The sequence below is a fragment of the Balaenoptera borealis genome, assembly GCF_965194805.1.
Source record: "Balaenoptera borealis genome assembly, chromosome: 11".
Lineage (NCBI taxonomy): Eukaryota > Metazoa > Chordata > Mammalia > Artiodactyla > Balaenopteridae > Balaenoptera > Balaenoptera borealis.
Window position 1 is genome coordinate 11,181,117 of NC_138868.1, and position 19,035 is coordinate 11,200,151.

At 46.5% G+C, this 19,035-nt stretch overlaps 1 protein-coding gene across 15 annotated transcripts in view; it reads right to left on the bottom strand.

Moving 5' to 3' along the window:
• The window catches only part of STX3 (syntaxin 3), a 176,796-nt gene that overhangs the window by 147,424 nt on the left and 10,337 nt on the right, over positions 1 to 19,035 (bottom strand). For all 15 annotated transcript variants that reach the window (XR_014231359.1, XM_082341276.1, XM_082341284.1 and 12 more), the window contains exons 2-5: positions 12,606 to 12,689; positions 2,022 to 2,121; positions 1,356 to 1,430; positions 158 to 225 (exon numbers count right to left, since the gene is read on the bottom strand). Coding sequence is in view for 14 of the 15 variants with exons in the window: in XM_082341276.1 (XP_082197402.1) it covers positions 158 to 225; positions 1,356 to 1,430; positions 2,022 to 2,121; positions 12,606 to 12,689 (327 nt within the window). In the remaining variant the exon portion in view is untranslated. The remainder of the gene's footprint in view (positions 1 to 157; positions 226 to 1,355; positions 1,431 to 2,021; positions 2,122 to 12,605; positions 12,690 to 19,035) is intronic.

Sequence of the window (19,035 nt, forward strand, 5' to 3'; positions counted from 1 at the left end):
ACTTGCCACAACTAGAGAAAGCCCTCGCACAGAAACGAAGACCCAACACAGCCAAAAATAAAAATAATAATAATAATAATAAATAAATAATAAATAAAAAAATTAAAAAAAAAAAAAAGATTGGACTAGATGCTTGTTAGACCAGGGAAAATCTCACCTGGGATTTCCGAATCCGAAGGTCTGCTGACGACCGGACCTCGTCTTCTTCAATATGCCTCTCCATGCCTGGATGGGAGAGGAGGTTATTCTAGCAACGCATCTGCTGCTCTCCTCCAAGAAACACACTGTGCAGTGCGGCCTCCTCTCTCTTTCTCACACACCTGGCCCAGGAGACATAACAGCAGGCAGGCCCATCCTCATAAGGTCAGCTCACACCTGAGCCACGGGACACACGTTCCACGACCTTTACTACTGCCGGGTCTTCTTCCTTGGATACCTCTCAGCACAGTGGTTAACAGCATGAGTCTCTGTCACTAAGAGACTCGGACTCAAATCCTTGCCACTGAGTAGCCACGTAACTTTGGAAAAGCCACTTAACCTCTCTTAGTGTTCCTGTTCTCTCGTCTGTAAAATGGAATAAACAGCAGTGCCTCTCTAGCAACACCAACGTGAAAATTAAATGAGAATGCACACAGAGGGCTTGGCACACGATCACGGCTATGACTGGAAGCTGCCACTAACAACTTCCACCTCCACCCACATGAAAACAGGCAGCACAGTCTGTTTAGGGGGAAGAAATGATAAATTAGGCTGAGCAATGCTGCTTTCACTCTCAGACCAACAGCATGCACTTGTCACCAAATACAGTGGGGCAAGAATGCAGATGATAGCCATGGAACTAAGGAACCTTCTGGGCCCCCAGAGGAACTGAATCTACGACAGTGGCTTCACTGAACAATGCCCTAAATTGAGGGGTGGGCATGGGGGTGATGGGAGGGTGATACCTGGCCCCCAAGAAATGTCTCTAGACTCTATAATGCATCTGGCATCCATACATCACTAACATCACTGTTCAAATGTACGTAGGTGCTGGGGAAGGAAATGGGACCAGGAAGAGAAAAGTCGAGGGACTAAGCTAAAGGACCAAGTCACACAAACATCCAATAGCTGAAAGCACACTTTCATTCCCATCTCCGAACTTCAATTCTGGACTCTCTCAACCACAGCCATGACTCAAGAGCTGGTAAACTGTCTGGGGCTATAATAGGTCATTCCAGGGACAGTGCCCAGACCACAAGCAAAGACGGCAAGGGTGGTGTCACTCCCATCAGGAAGAGTTTCGGTCCAGAAGAGTTGGACCCCGGATGCGAGACAGATGGTGGGAGTGCTGCCTGCTCCCTTTGTCCCTTTCTTACTCTTCAGTTTGTTCCGGACATTGTTGGCCCTTTTCTTGATCTCGGTCGTGAGCTGCTCCAGGTCATCCTTGGTTTCTGGGTAAACAAATGCAGGTGGAGTCAGTTAGAAAAGACTGAAAGCTTAGTCAGCTACAACAATCAACAGAGGAGGTGGGGAACTTTCTCAGGTGCCCACTGCCCAGAGCAGTATGTATCCTGGAGGGCTCTCAAGACATCTGTCCTTAGAATCACAGAGAGCTTATTTTTAAAAGGCATTTTTTCCTGGCATCCTACCCCAGAACTACAGAATAAAAACACCTCATGGAAAGATAGGGGGGTACTGGGGAAGCATTTAAAGCAGAGGAAATAGCACAGGGGCAGTGGTGGGTGGGACAGAGATGAGGTATGTGAGCAGCTGTAAGAGCCACTGCCAGTTATGAGAGGGACTAGCTGGGAAGGAGAGGAAAGTTTGGCTAAATGCGTTAAGTGGGACCATGAAGAGAAGAGGTAACAGAAGCAGAGCAGTGAGCCAGGAGAGGGTAGAGGAGAATGGGAGATGACATGGCACATATGTTAGTGTAAGGTAATACACCCCCTCCCCTGCTGCTCACAGAGGGAGGAAACCAAGGCCCAGCCCCAATGGCCAAGGGTCACTGTTGGGTGATTCAGCCCTGAGTCAGCACTCACTTGGCTCTGGAATGGGCGCAGACAGGATGATACTGTAGAGCTTCTTAGCTTCCTCCACGTGCTCTGAGATCTTGTCAATGTTGAATCGAGTTTCCTCGATCTATAATTAGAAAGATGATAGCCTTTGTCATCAAGAGGAAGAATACAGCCATGACTGAGATGAAAACAGAGCTCCCTACCCAGAAGGTGGAAGAAGATGGTGACAGGAAAAGTCTTCTGAGGACCAGTGAGCCCAGTGAGTCCCCTTTCCATAGTCAGAGAAACGAACGTCAACAGAGCAGTCATTGAAGACCCGTCCTCATGGCTCCCTGAGAGGAATACGTTTACTCACCTTGGATGGGAAGATCCCAGCCAGAGTCGAGAAGAGCCAGGACAACCCATGAGGAATAATCAGAGGGAAGGGTCAAGAAACCCTACCAGGCAGATCCTCGGCTCCTCCAAAAGTGCAACAGCAGAAAGTGAGGACAGGAGAGAGGGAAAAAGGAAAGAAAAAAAGTGAAAGGGAGAGAACAAACCTGGAGAGTGAGAAACACAGAGAGAAGAATGAGAGGAAGAGAAAGACAGAAACAGAGATGAGGAAGAGAGAAAGAGAGAGAGACGAAGCAATGACCGTCTCAGGAGATGCTGAGCTTCTCTTGGACACGTGTTCTGGGGAAATGCCTCTTACTAGCTGATCGCCTTAGACAATCAAGACCCAGGAGCTCAAGCCGTGGACCATTTCTGCCCATTTCTGAGGCTCCTAACCGTACCAGGTGTGTATCAGAAAGTACTTCTCGCCGCGCCTCATTCCCAGATGGAACACCGTCCCAGGACGCTGCTGCCTGAGCATTAAGTTCAGCCTTGGCTCCCTCTTCAAAGGCACCGGCTGTCCTGGCACCACGGCCTCTGCTGCGGTGCCAGTGCATATACAGGGAGCAGCACATGCCAAAGAGACCTTAAAACCCACCACATCTACCTGCCTCACTTCCACAATGAGGGGCACGTCAACACGGCCACAGTCAACAAACAGAAACCTTGTAAAATGCCAAAGAGTAGGATCTTAACGCCTGAGATACAACGAAAATACAACTCAATATGCAGCTTCCGGCAGCCCTTTCTTCCGGTGAATAATTCACTTAAAAAAAAAAAAAAGACACCCTGATCTCAGCTCTCCAAATTACAAAGAAATAAAACTTGAGTTCTCTACCCCTCAAATTATTATTTTTGACAGTGGAGCGGGGATTTGACCCTCTACAAATATGGGTTGGCCAAAAAGTTCCTTTGGGTGTTTCCCATAAAATGTTACAGAAAACTCGAACGAACTTTTTGGCCAACCCAATATATTGGCTTTGATGCACCATAGTCTGAGAATAGAATTACTTGCTTAAAGATACAGAATAAACAAAACAAAACAAAAAAGAAACAAATAAAAAAAACCAAAAAAAATGATACAGAATAAATTTTCAGTCTAATAATATCATCAGAGTGTAAATACAAGTAGCTACCATTTACCATACAAGCTAAACATTTGTGAAGTATTTTCACAGCTGGCAAAACAATCCATAGCACTGCATTCAGACCATTACTGAAATGAGGAAACTAAGGGTTAAAGAGGTCATAGGTCACAGGGTTGGTGGTAGGCACAGCACTCAAATACTGCTCTCCAGAGTCCGACTGGGGTGCTTTTTCCAGTAGAGCTAAGACGACAATGTTTTTGGCTTCTTCATACTGCTTCCCTTTTAGCAGCATCCCAAGCTACCCAATTATCAAAAAGGCCTATGTTATCACCTGTGAACGCCGGTGGCTCTAGGCGTGTAACCACCTCAGACTCAGGCCCTCGGGGGACCCAGAAATTGCCACCTTACCCTTCCCTCTCTCTTCATCTCTCCCATCAAACACTGACTCCTCTTCCACCTCCTAAAGTGTCAGTGCATCACACCGTGTTTCCACGTCCATCACGTGACTGTCTTGCCAGAGCACTTACATTGTATAAAACAGGACTGAGAAAAAAGACTTTCTAGAATAACATGTCCTCGCCATTTTAAAATGAATTTTAACAACGGAACTAATCACCCTATTTTAAGAAGCCAGAGGCCTAAGGTTTTGCATGTTCAATGGATTGGATGTCTTAGAAAATAGCTCCTGGAATATTATTTCATCGAGTGAAGAGCATCCTGACCCAAAGATGGGTCAGTGGTAGGAAGACGAGGTAGGAAGCTTTTAGGATGAGACTGCTGGACCCCAAGCTTCGAGTCGCTCCAGGCACTTGGAGACCAGATGGTCAATGGCTTATCTGGCCCGACAGACGGGAGCACTGGGCCTCGGGCTCCGTCCTCAACCTGCCCGCAGAACTTTCCAGGTCAGGGGCCTCCACCCCCAACTGCACTCATCCTCCACCCACGGCGGCTGCTCTCTTCCCTCTGTCCTCAACACCCTCACCATTTGGAGGTATTGCAGGCACTCTGATTTAGTAATCTAGTAATTTAGTCAGTTCACCAAATAACCTCAGAATCCCTTCAGGACTTCAGGATGGGCAACTGGCCGATCACAGAGCTTTTTTTTTTTTTTAACTTTGTGTCTCTGTTTTTTCTTGGAAGTGTTAGTTTTTCTCGAAGGTGACTTTCTGAGTATTTCATGGTAGCAGGTATACATGCAATTAATTTCCTTTTGTGCATTTGCCAGACAACCAAAGATCGGGGCAGGGGGGGACAGGGCTAGCGGGAAATCTGCCAGCGCTGAATCTAAAAGTTCAAGTGCTATTTGTCTGTGTGTCTGTTTGGGGTTGTTTTAAATAGACTGACATTACCCTGCACAATAATATATTTAAGAACTAAACCCGATTTAACATATACCTGTCCCAGAAACAAGGCCCTTCACTGGATGTCTGGGAAGTCACCATCACTATCTCCTTTTTATGCACGAGAGCACTGCGGCTCAAAGAAATTGAGGAAGTCAATCAAGGCCATAACTGCAGAAAGAGGCAAAACCGAGGTTTGAACCAAGGCAACTGTTAAATCCAAACCCTGTCTCCTGAACCAGGTGAAGGTGCAAGAATCACCTACTGGAAGCTCTCTATCTTCTCTCCCAGGTCTGTGTGTATTCAGCCTGTGTCAGGTGAACGTGTGTGATCCACTCACCAGTTCTGTGAGATTGGCTCAGTTACCTTTGACTCACATCATGTGCCTTATTTCTTTGTTCTCCAACCAAGGCTCCCTGTAGAGAGCTTTTTACACAAGGAATGCTCAAGCAAGGTTGCTGACTGAGGGAACCAATCTGCAAGTTTTTTTTTTTTTTAATCACCATGCTAAATTTGCAGCTAATACATCCCCAATGCCCACTTATTGTTTGTTACTTTTTAAAATGTAATTTTCAATGATTTGCCAGTAATGGGGCAATCTAGATAGCACAGTTTAAGAAAATAAGTTAGAATCATATCAGGTTCACATTCTGGCTCCACCCCTTAGCAGTTTTTTGACCTTGAACAAGCCACTTACCCTCTCTGAGCCCCAGTTCTCTCATCTGTGAAATGAGGATTATCATATTTCCCACTTCCTAGAGTTTGTGTGGGCATTAAATGAGATATGTCAAAGGCATAACACAAAGTACATGCTCAATAAACGTCAGATGGTGATAAAGACAAAAATAGCCAGCAACTACTACACATTTATTGTGTGCCAGGTACTACGCTGAGCCTTTACAAGCAATGTCTCACTTAATCCTCACAGCGATGCTAATGTTAACAAAAGGTTCTGTGATGTCAGTAGCCACCCAAGGAAATCCAGTAAGGACAGCAAGTCAACCAACCACTCTTCACATTGGGTGTCTGCCTCATGGAACCAACTATAATTACCACAGTATATAGGCTGCCCTCTGTATCCTCAAGTTCTGCATCCATGGATTCAACTAACCCCGGATCGAAAATACTCAGGGGAAAAAAAAAATTCCAGAAAGTTCGAAAAAGCAAAACTCAAATTTACCACACTAGCAACTATTTAACATAGCATTTACATTGTATTTATAACTATTTACATAGCACTTACATTGTATTAGGTATCATAAGTAATCTGGAGATGATTTAAAGTATACAGGTGTGTGTAGATGATATGCAAATACTATGCCATTTTATATGAGACCTGAGCATCCACAGACTTGGTATCCACGGGGGTCCTGGAACCAACTCCCCCCACCCCCGCAGATAACGAGGAAGGACTGTACTAATCGCCATCATCCAACTAAAAGCAGGGAGTTATTTTCAAGGCATGGATGGCCTCTTCCCTCTGGACCTAATTAGCCAGTGGAATCTAATCCAATCTAATGTAATGTAATCTAATCTAATCTAAAAGCAGAGAAAGTACTACTTTGGAGACCGGCAGATGCCGTGGGGTAAGGTGTAAGGCTTTGTCTCTTCTACCTAAAATGTCTCTGCCTCTCCTAAATTCCCATGTGCCTTGTACCTCTAAGTTAGGCATTAAATCTTACATATTTACTTATTGAAAACTTATTATATGTCACTTTTTTAAGGTGACAAAAGTAATGGGGTTGTAAGGGTCAAATAAATGATTCCTGCTTTGCACAATTCATATACCTTTACTTTTCTCCAAAAATAGCAAAATCCAAAACAGTCCTTGTATTAGAAGTTCTTGGTGAAGTCCTCTTTGATTTGTTTGCTTCTTTGCTTTGGAACACAAACATTGACAAGAAGGGACAGAGAAAGGTCTCAGTCAGCCAAGCAACAGAAGTCAAGTCCCTCAAGGGGTTTTATCAAGACTGAGAGTAGTATTTCAACTCTCCTTTTACGAATGAAAAGAAACATATGATCTCAGAGTCATACTGACCAGTGAAAGGTAGTAGTCTTGGACAATCACCTCAAATCAATTAAGTGTATCTGGGCTTTGCATCACTCAAAATAGGGTCAGGAAAATAAAAACCTATCTAGTTATTTTAACCGAAGTAATTGGGTAGTTTGGGTAGCTTTCCTCCCTCATAAAAGGACTTCTGAGCTCTTCTAGCTGCCCGCTAGAAAATACAGGGAATTCTTGACACAGAGATGCAAGAGCTGAGAAGCCAAACAGAGGATGGTGAGGCACTCTGGCAATGAGCAACAGCAGCTTGGAGGGGCGACAAGGAAGGCAGGGTCACCAGGGCCCCTCTGATGGCAGCCAGACGATGGTGGAGTCAACCGGCAGAACAGGACAATGGAGGCAGGGTCTATGGAGTGAAAGGCCGTGGAGGAGACACGTCTGGGAGGAAAACCACAGCTTCATCCCCCGACCTTGACTCTTCTGCGGTGCCTCCCCTGGGTCAAACACACCAAAAGCCAGCTGGCAAGGGAACCTGGGCAACGAGTACCTTGCAATACAGAGCAGAGTACAGGGAGGGCGGGGAATGGACCTGAGAGTAAACAGGCAAATGACCGGCAAGGGCTTCCTGCCTGCCTATGGAAAGAGCCCAGAAATGCAGAACCTACCAGCTCGCCTAGTCATCCAAAGATGCTACTTCAAGAACGAGTTGGGGGCTTCCCTGGTGGCGCAGTGGTTAGGAATCTGCCTGCCAATGCAGGGGACACGGGTTCGAGCCCTGGTCTGGGAAGATCCCACATGCCGCGGAGCAACTGGGCCCGTGAGCCACAATTACTGAGTCTGCGCGTCTGGAGCCCGTGCTCCTCAACAAGAGAGGCCGCGATAGTGAGAGGCCCGCGCACCGTGATGAAGAGTGGCCCCCGCTCGCCGCAACTAGAGAAAGCCCTCGCACAGAAACGAAGACCCAACACAGCCAAAAATAAATAAATAACTAAATAAAATGTAAAAAAAAAAAAAATCCTTCCTTCTCCCCATCTTTGGCTTGGCTGTGTCTTAAAAAAAAAAAAAAAAAGGAACGAGTTGGAGAGTATTTAACCTGCTAGATTCAACTTAATGCCTAGATTTCCAAGTTACATCTACTTTGAGGATCTTCGTTTTAACAAAAATCACAAGACTGCTCACCTCTCAGTTCCGCTAACCAGCCACGGCTCCACCCGTCTTGTTCCCCTCAGACGCCTGGATCTCCATCACTATGCCAAGCACATGGTGTCCCTCAGTAGAAGCTTGTTCGATGGATAGACAAATGAATACAAGGAACTCCAGGGGTAAGCTTGCTTCATACACCACTGCCAAATTGCCTCATATACCTTTTTTAAGCACATCCAAGAAAGAAAACTTTATAATAGCATTTTCTGAAATCTATTCATTCATCTTGCTAACCGAAGTTACATGTCAGAAGGGGTTCTATGAAAAAAATAAGTGTTGAGATAGGTAAGGCAACCACGTTTCTTTATTATAGGACTTCTTAGAATCTTTAATAAGTTCATGTGCATTTTCAATCTCCATGGGAGGAAAAGAGTATGAAGTGTTTCTCAAACATGTTTGATCACAGAAGTCCTTCTGCATCTCATACTGCCATCCAAATAGCCATCCCCACCTGCCCCTGCCCTTTCTTGTTAACAGAACTCTGATTTGGTTTGGGCAGCCATGTTGCCAGCCCCAGAGGATGCATCATGATCGGTTCTATGGCAATCCTGACAACCCTGCCCCTTTGCTAAGTTCTCACTTTCCTGGTCTCCATTCTAGAAAAGAGTGGCCATGACCATGCGATCCACTGCCGGCCAAAGAGCCACAGGGGAAGTCAGTGTGGAGGACTTGGGTAGTTTTCCTCCCTGATCAAAGGATTTCTGAACTTTTCTAGCTGCCTGCTCTCTCACTGCCTGTGATGCTGGTGTAGGGTGATGGCATATGGAGCTGTGACTCTGACGGTTTTAAAACATGGCACAAATTCTTCAATCTCCTCATTGAGAGGTGGTATCTATGTACTGCTCTCTTGAATCTGGCGGGCTTGTGACTGCTTCGACAACAGAGTATGATACAAGTGATGGGCTGTATGACTTCCACAGCTACAATGCTTGTCTTGGAGCCCTAAGCCTCCTCTACCAAACCGATGACCCTGAGTTGGTCATGCTGAGGAGCCCATGCCACAGAAAGAGGTCAAGTACAGGTGCTCCTTTGAGTCACCCTAGTTCAGGCACCAGATGCTTGAATTAAGAAGTCTCTGAGATTCCAGGGACTTCTCTGGTGGTCCAGTGGCTAAGACCCTGTGCTCCCAGTGCAGGGGGCCCGGGTGCGATCCCTGGTCAGGGAACTGGATCCCACATGCCACAACTAAGAGTTGGCATGCTGCAACTAAGAGTCTGCAACCTGCAACTAAAAGATCCCACGTGCTGCAACTAAGACCCAGCACGGCCAAATAAATAAATAGATAAACAAATATTAAAAAAAAAAAAGAAGTCTCTGAGATTCCAGACTCTGGCTATTCAAGGCCCCAGAAACTGTGCAGCAAAAATAACCCACCTCCGGGAGCTCCCTGGTGGTCTAGTGGTTAAGAGATTCGGCACTTTCACTAATGGGGCCCATGTTCAATCTCTGGATGGGGAACTGAGAGACCCCACAAATCGCGAGGGCACAGCCCCCGCCCCCCCCCCCCGCAAAAAAAAAACACCTTCACTGGGCCCTGTCTGAATTCCTAATCCACAGAATCCATCAGTATTACAAAGTGGTTGCTTTACCCCACTAACTGGTAGGGTGATTTGTTACATAGCAGGCAGACTCCATCTCTCAATCCCAATCCTGCCCTCTCAGGCAGGCTCTGTCTCCTCTAAAGCTCTGCACTCTCTGCCGACTGAACAAAGAGACCAAGGAAAATACAGACAACTGCAAATTAGACAAAAAAATCTAAGGTTTATCATTTACTAGACCCTGGCTTTTTAACAGCCAAGGAGGCCTAAACACCCAAGGGTCAACTCTTTTCTATAATAACTGGGAGGCTGGAGAAACCATTTGAGTTTTACAGGGCAAAGCACATTTTGAAAACATCCTGATCTTGTGACTTCATCTGCACCTTGCAAATGCCTCTCTGACCAAGCTGTGATTCACACCATCAGTCCTCAGCAAATAACCAGGGGTGACCCACTTGCTGAAAGCAGTCCAAAAGGTACCTTTTATCACAAGAGTGCATTCCCAAGAAATCTACACAGCTATCAAGGTATCCTGCAGGATGTACTGGGTGTATTCCTTAGACACACAGAGAGGGAAACCTTTTCATTTCCCCAAATCCCTATTATCTGGAATGCACTTTAACCCACCTTCAAGGATATTTCCAGACCACATTCTCTAAAGTAAACTTTGCAGTCTATTTATTCACAAATACACTGGGGAACAGAATGGTGATGAGAACTAAAATTTACTGAAGACATACTTACTGTAGGTCAGGCACTGTGTGGGTACATCCGTATACTTTCTCATTTTATGTTTATAACAACCAGCAGGTAATGCCGCTAGGCCTGTTTTAGAGGAAACTGGGGTTTAGAGCAGTTAAACAACTTTTCCAAAGCTATACCACTGTAATGGGCAGAGCTGAGATTTAGACCAGGATCCGTGGGGCGCCAGAGCCTGCACACAATCTCTTCCCATGATGGGCTCCCTCCTGCCTCTGCCCCACTCCAATACTGATCCTCTCTGTGCTCTATCTACATGAGTACAGAGGAAGGTAACATTTACCTAAGCCCCCTCTAAGCACTTTCCGAGTGCTGGCTCCTTTCATCCCCAACAAATCTGTCTGGTGAATATTTTTCTCCCCATTTCACAGCTAAACCCACAGAGACTTAGAGAAGTTAAGGCATGTGCCCAAGATCACACAGTTAGTGGCAGGTAGGGAATTATGTCCAAAAAAATAATGCTGTTTCCACCCCACCATGCTGTCCCCTTCTCCACCCTAAATATGATAGGTCTTTTTTTTGTCCTAAATGATAGAAAAGCATTTAACTAAGAGAAAGCAATAAGAAAAGCAGCAGCCTTCGAGACCTTGTTAAGTCCCCCAAAATAACTACCATCCGTCTGGTGCTGTTCTGTTCAGATGATGCTTTCCAGATGTCCAATCTTCATGTGATCTCATGTGATCCTCACAACAGCCTTGAAAGGTAAGTACTGCCATTCCCAGTTTCCAGAGCAGGAATCAAAACCCAGCTGGGTTAAGGAACCTGACCAAGGTCAACTGCTATTAAAGGCCTGAGGGATAGACCCAGACCAGGTCTTGGAGGCCAAGGCCCACCATCTTCCCACCTCACAAGGAGCACTGCCTCTCGGGGCCCCTCTTACGGGTTAAGAAAAGAGGTAGGACACCGTTAATGGAGAAGAATCCTTATCCTAGGAAAGAAGTTAATGTAACTGGTTCTCTAAGGCAAGTTCAGAGGGATGAGCTACAATGATGTCATGCATCTCCTCAAGTCCACCCCCAGCACTGAACAGAAAGACCCTTTCCTTCCACAGTCCACACCTAGAACAATACTGGACTCACAAAACTCAAGCATTGTTTGATCTCACTATGACTCCTCCACCAAAGGGATGGACCCACGCACGGAGAGGGTGGGGATCTGTGCAGTATTCACAGCCAACTTCCCAATCAGGTCAGCACACACTCAGGTTCGCTCTGAAACCGGCTTGTGACTCTCACAGATGAACTGGCATAAGCCATCAAGTCCCGCTCCACTCCCCTTAGAAAACAACTAGAGGGTGGCTTTTCCACACTCACAATCCAGACGACCGGAAGCACGCACATCTCCCCTGCAAAAACAATATGACGCCTTTTTATATATGCAATAAAAAGCCTAAATAAAGAAACCATAACATGGTGGCAGAAACTTCAGTGCCGGAACTTCTTGTGGTTTGGTTTGGTTTTATTGAAACACATGTACGTCAGTTGCTATGTGGAATGTTTTAGAAACACTAACCCATTTAATCCTCCTAATAGCCCTATGGGGAATTACATTATCAATCCCAACGTACAGATAAGGAAACCAAGCCTGTTAAGGAAACGTTCACAAGATCAACAGCTGTCAGAAGCAGGGCTGAGATTTGAATCCAAATTTCCCTGGCTTCAAAGGCTGTGTTTCTGTCCATGATACACAATGCCCCCCAACCCCCCACCCAAGCTTCCCATCACTCACTGTCTACCACAGCACCTTCCAACAGTACCCTCTACATCAAAGACTATGTGAATCTGTACACACGGGACACCCATGTTCGCCTCTGCTGAATTTCGAAAAAAATAAACTGGTGGTTTCTTGGTTTCTCAGTTATCACCAGAAAAGTCAAAGGGATTGCATTTTTGGAAACAACAATTCTGATCTACCCAAATCACAGGCCTAAAAATGCAATGAAATGCGATTTTTTTTTTTTTTTTTACACACTTGTGGCTGGGCCCCCAGGGTTGGTTCTGTATTTAAAATATGTAATTCAGGCAAGAAAGGATATCATTAAAATGTTGTCATGTAGCATAAGACTTTAAAAGCATCTCTTTAATATATATAATTTACCTTCTCCTGACTTTCTCAGTAAGATTAAAAATCCTTCCAAGTACTGAAGAAACTCTCCTTGTAACTTCTTGGTGTGTCCATTCCACCCCAGCAAAAGACTGACTTTCCTCTGCTACCCTTGAAAGATCTGGGGGTTTTTATTCTTTACTAAGGAAGTTGTGTTTCCTTATGTCCATTCAGAAAAAAAATACCGGAAGGGCACCTACCTCAGAAAAGAACTCGTCCATGAAAGCTGTGTTGTCAACAGCAATCTCGACCTCATCGGCATCGTCATCCTGTGTCAGCTGCTTCTGTGAGAGACAAAAAGGAGGAGGGTGAGACCAAAAGCACCGGAAATAACGAACAGCACTGAATGCTCGCTAAAGACGAGAAGCTATATCTGTAGTGAACATTTTACATACATAATCTCCTTTAAAACTCAGAACAGCTCTGTGATGTATCAAACTCTGATGTCACACTGTCTGAGTTTAAATCCTAGCTCCACACTTACTGATATTTTACAGGGGGATGAGGGGAAGAAGGGAGCAAGTTACTAAACTCGCTGTGCCTAGGTTTCCTTATCTGTAAAGTGCTAATAAGAACACCACTTACGTCATAGGTTCGTTTACAAAATAAATGAGATAATGAATATAAAACACTTTGGCACAGTGCCTAGCATACTGTAACTACTCAATAAATATTATGTTTTGGTGGTGGTGGTGGTGGTATTGGTGATGTTACTATAACTCATTCCAGTTGGAGAATGTAAAACAGAGAGGTTAAGTAACTTGGCCGAAGTCACACAGCTAAAATGTTGGAGACAGGCAGATTCTAGCTCATCCTTTGGATTTGGACCATATGTTCCTAAAGTCTTCTCCACAACGTTCAGATGCATGACCTACCCTACCGGGGATCTGTATTAAAACAGTCCCAATTCCTCCAAAGCACTAGCTTCAAATCATCACAGTAGGAGCAAACATTTTCCTGTTTTCAGAAACCACCTACTGCAAAGGAAACAGCACTGTGTGCTGTTCCCTGTCAGAGCTCACGTTTATGGGGAAAAGGAAGCTCTCCCGGCAGCCCCCAGCAACCCCGGCTTTCATAACCTCATTCAGCTACCTCTACAAAAGCACAAAACGGCTATCTAAACGAAGTGCTTCCCTTCCCACCCAGCTAAAGGGCCTGAGCGGCTTCTGCATTCTTCCCAGATGCTCCTCCCAGACGACTGCTGCATTACACACAGCCCACCTCTGAGCAAGGAAGAACTGGTTGTTGGGAGTGGAGGTGGGGAGGGGGTGAACCCCTCGACACCTGCTTCTCCACACCCTTCAGTGGCCTATGGCCTCCTAAGCCAAGACATGTCACTCTCAACATGGGAACTCCACCAGCAAGGAAAGCCACCAGGGAACTCTCTCCTTCCCCTGCTACCATCCCCCTGACCTGCTACAGCAGATGGAGTTACCGGGAATTCCCACTGAAATCTGGGACTCTCCAGCCATCCGGGGAGCCTCTTTTGACGGGCTCCTCTGTAATCTCATTCTCTGGCTTGTCTGCAACCATCAGCCACCCAAGCTTAATAGCCACGTTCAAAGGAACTGAATTTGAGGACACTGCTACAGCCCCCAACAATCACCTTCCTAAAACTTAGGACTGATCCCGTCCTTTTGCCACTTAAAGTCGTTCAATGATAGTTCATCTCCCAGGATTGAAAGTCCCAAAGCCCAACAGAGCACATGGGGTCCCTTAAGATCCAGTCCCGCCCACGTTTCTCCCTCTATGATGCACCTCTGGACCAGGCGCCTGGAAACTCCTAGCACTTCCTGGACACACCATTCTTTCATATTGCTGAGCTGTCACACAAGGATTTCTTCCTGAAATGCATTTGTCCAGCTGGCAAAATTTTATTGAGCCTTTAAAACTCCATCTCGAACAAACTTCTCTGTCTCCCTGATCTGACACTCCCCGACCCCCCATGCAAACCCGAAAACCTCCCTCAGTTCCCAATGCATTTTGTGCAAACCTTCCACAGCATTAATCCCAGCCCTCTCTATTAATTATCCCTTCACTTATCTATCCTTCCCCACTGACTGTAAACTCCTGGAGGGTCAGGGTTGCCTTACGTATCCACTGGAGAAGATACTTTGAGTGTGTGCCTGCCCAGAACACCTCCCTTTGTGAAGATAACCCCGACCTTCCCCACATGATTCTGGGAAGGTTATCAATCCCCACCCAAGCTCCCTGAGGATTCTGAATGTGAAATGAACAGAGCCGAGTCAACCTATAGCAGCACCCAACAGAGATACCTGCTTGGTTCCCAGGGCTACCCTTGCTTCCATCCTCCCTAAGCCACCCCTTGGCTTAGAGCTAGTTCTACACATCTTCCCCAGTATTCTTTCAATGAGCCCAACAGTATTCTTGTAATGCTGTTTTTATTCATTTAGCCAGAACTGGCTTCTGTCACTTGTAATTAAAATTACTTGTACTTGGGAATTCCCTGGCGGTCCAGTGGTTAGGACTCGGTTCTTTCACTGCTGAGGGCCTGGGTTTGATCCCTGGTGGGGGAACTAAGATCCCACAAGCCATGGGGAGCGGCCAAAAAAAATAAATAAGTAAAATAAAATTACTTGTACTTGTCATTAATTAACTCATTCCGCATGTATACTGAGCACTTACCATACGCTATATATGTAACGGAAACTTAATCAATTCTAGTTGAATAAATAACCCTTACCAGAGACCAGCAGCCTGGATCCACCCAGCAGTTTCTAAAGTGTGAGATAAAATGCTCCTTTTATCAACTATCATCAATACTTGGGCCTCTCAGCAGCCTCCAGAGAGCTCCATCTCCCAAAAAGGATCTCGGAGATCCTCACTAGAAAATAGGAACCTGGTCTCCCTCCAGGAAGGTGAGTTAACAAGCATTTGTTGAGTTTCCTCTCTTTGGAGGTCTTGTAGAGACCCCCACTGAGGGGATATATCCCATGTCTGTGTGTGTACAGACACACATGAGGGTGTCAACTCAAGTTTTCTTCAAATCAGTGCTATGGAAATGGGATGAGGCTGCCACCCTGGGATGGACTAAGGGAAGGTTTTGGAAGCTGGGAACACGTGAGTCCTGAAGCATGGGCACAGGCCCCTAGCCCTCCATCCTAACATGCACTCGTGAGACCCCTGGAATCTGTACAGGGATTCCCCACCCAAGACGGCCACATGTTGGCTTTGAACAGGCTCTAACAGGGCAGCCTGGGCCACCTCCAGTGAGAGGACATGTGAACTGGGAAACAAGAAGCCTTGGGTCACCCACAACCGAGGTCCAAAACCTGTTATTACCAATTACTGGCTGTGAGACCTCTGTCAAGTCCCTTACTGACCTGAGTTTACCTGCAAATGGTAATAACACCACATACTTTATGACTTTTACGAGGCTTGGAAGAGTTCACACGTGGAAAGCTTCTAGCACAACACAGGGCACACAGTAGTGCCTAATAAGTGACAGTTTCCCCATCACCTAGTCGTAAAGAAGTGATGTCTAAAAGTGTGTGTTCTGGGCTTCTTCCCTTGTGGCGCAGTGGTTAAGAATCCGCCTGCCAATGCAGGGGACATGGGTTCGAGCCCTGGTCCAGGAAGATCCCACATGCCGCGAAGCAACTAAGCCTGTGTGCCACAACTACTGAGTCTGCACTCTAGAGCCCGCGAGCCACAACTACTAAGCCTGCGTGCCTAGAGCCCGTGCTCCGCAACAAGAAGCCACCGCAATGAGAAGCCTGCGCACCGTAACAGAGAGTAGCCCCCGCTCGCTGCAACTAGAGAAAGCCCACGCGCAGCAACAAAGACCCAATGCAGCCAAAAATAAATAAATAAATAAATAAATTTAAATAAATAAAATAAAGGGCCTGTTTAAAAAAAAAAAAAAAGTGTGTGTTCTACTCCGCGGAAAGTGCTCACACAAAGAAGTTCAATTCTGCAGCATCAGGACCACCAGGGTTCTATAACTGGCTCCACCTCATGCTAGTCACTGAGCCTTAAATACTGGGCTCAACATCTCTGAGCTTCAATTTCCTTATCTACAAAACAGGAACAAAAGTGTCCACCAGGACTTTTGTGAGGATTAAATAAGATAATAATTTTAAGCTCCTTACACAACAAATAGCACATGATAACATCTCAAAAAAACAACCATACATAAGATCCAGCAAAGTCATCTTCTCTATAGCTTTAATCTGGATCTAAGTACCCTTAAACAGGAAAGAAAAAAAAAAAAGATACAGAACTTTTAGAGCTGAATGCAACCCTACCGACTCTATCATCAAATTCTCTCACTTAAGAGATGGGTAAACCAAGGCCCAAGACCAAATAATGAGTTACTGGAGCAGCCAGGAATAGAACCCAGGTTTCTTGATTCCCATCTTCCCATGCAGAGTTTTTCCCACTGTAGCGTGCTGCCTCCAAAATATAAAATAACAATGGCAACAAAAGCAACAAAGTTTAGTCCAGATCAGAAAATTCCAGAAAGAGGCCATCATCCCAGGTTATCTGAGTCACGTGACGCTGGAACCAGGCTTCTCCGGAAGGGGATCTACCAGATCCCAAGGCAAGGGTCCTTCCCCTCTGACACATCTGTGCTCTTACAGACCAAGAGGCCTCAGGGACCCCAAGGGCAAGGAAAGCACATGATGCACTTTATCTTCAGCCCACATGAGTGGGCACAGCCAAGAAGAGAACTTTGGCATCTTTATCAAAGCATCAAGGCATGTGATAACAGGAACTTCACAGTAGCTGCAACATCAGCTGCAGTAAAAAACGTACATGAGAACCACAAGCCCCACCATCCACTTCCTCTCCCCCGACCTCCTGCTGTCTCTCCTGCCAAGAGATGGGAGATACCACCAATGACTCAGGCAGCACTGAGCTCGAATCTGGGCTCCATCCCCCGCCCCCCACCCCTCACATGCACCCCAACACTCAGTGAGGACAGCCAGGGCTATGACTCCCTCTCTGGACACAGTGGAAAGAGTTCAGGGGCCCAGGACTCAACTCAACCTGCAATTCCTCTCACTCAACCTCACTGCCTTTCTCTCAACTGCCTTCTCGTCATCCTTAGTCTGTTCGACTGTGGGTCCCTCCTCATCAGCTCCTTTAATAAAAATAGTTGCCACCTGCAGAGCCCCTAGGAGGTGCTAGGTGGCCGCCACACTCTGGCTGCTTCACGTATGCTGTGTCAATGAACCCCTCCTAAATTCTGTCACTGAGAACCTGCAGGGCAGAGAAGTTCTCATTTATTCATGGCCTCCCAGCTACTGATGTGCAGAGTTGGGGCTCACGCTTCCGTTGCTGGTCCTGAGCCCCTGTTAATTCCACTGCACCCCACTCACAGCAGCCCAGCCCTGCAGAGAGCGGAGCCGAGAGAAAGGTGCTGGGGGCCTTGGGGACAGCACTTGTCTCCACTAAGCCTTGGTTTTCTCACCAAGTAAGGAGCTTAGCTTTCCAATGCGGCTTTGTGGAACCCCAGACCTCCGGGGTGCCTCAGAAACCACGCCGGGGGGGACTTGCCTGGTGGCACAGTAGTTAAGAATCCGCCTGCCAATGGAGGGGACACAGGTTCAAGCCCTCGTCCGGGAAGATCCCACACGCCACGGAGCAACTAAGCCGTGCGACACAACTACTGAGCCTGCACTCTTAGCCCGCAAGCCACAACTACGGAAGCCCACGAGCCACAACTACTGGAGCCCACGTGCTGCAACTACTGAAGCCCGCGCACCTAGAGCCCGTGCTCTGCAACAAGAGAAGCCACCGCAATGAGAAGCCCGCACACTGCAATGAAGAGTAGCCCCTGCTCGCCGCAACTAGAGAAAGCCCGCGCACAGCAAAGAAGACCCAATGCAGCCAAAAATAAATAAATAAATGTATTAAAAAAAAAAAAAGAAGAAGAAGAAGAAACCACCAGGGGAAGTCAAGCAGGTTGGCCCGCACCCCCCCTTCAATCTGCATAGCTTCATTTTCATCTGCTTTTTACACTGAGGTTGAATATATGATTTCATTTTCAGAACGAGGCCTCTTACCAAGAGAGAAAAAGGAAGGGAGGAAGGGAGGGAGGGAGGAATATAGGGAGGGAGGACTATAGGGAGGGAGGAATATAGGGAGGGAGGAAAATAGGAAGGGAGAAAGAAAGAAGCAAGCTTAGCTAGCTGGAAAGCCACCAAAGTAAATGAATGTATGCCTTCTAAAGAAAAGGGAAAGAAGAGGGCATCCTCTCTCTCCTTTACAAGTTAAAACACGGCTGCAACGTACGTTTAAATCATCAGCAATTCCTTAAGGATCATTACAAATCAGAGCGGCAAGATGGAAGGGACAAAGAAAGAGACAAAAAAAAAAACAACAACCGCCATCCCAAATGAAGAGGTCACGTTTACTGGCTCTCTGATGCCCTCCCTGCCTCAGGTGTCAGACCCCAGAAAGATGAGAGGGTCCCCGGACAAGAGGGGAGACCCAGGAGCCCTCGGGAAAGTTTTGGGGCGAAGGAAATAATAACAGAAAGGATGGGACCAGCAGTCTGGACTAGGAAGGAGCATCTGGCCCTGATTTCCCCCTGTGGGGTATTAAAGGGTTGTGGCCGGTGGGAAAAAGTGAGCACAAATTCCCGCATCTCCTCCTCTGAAC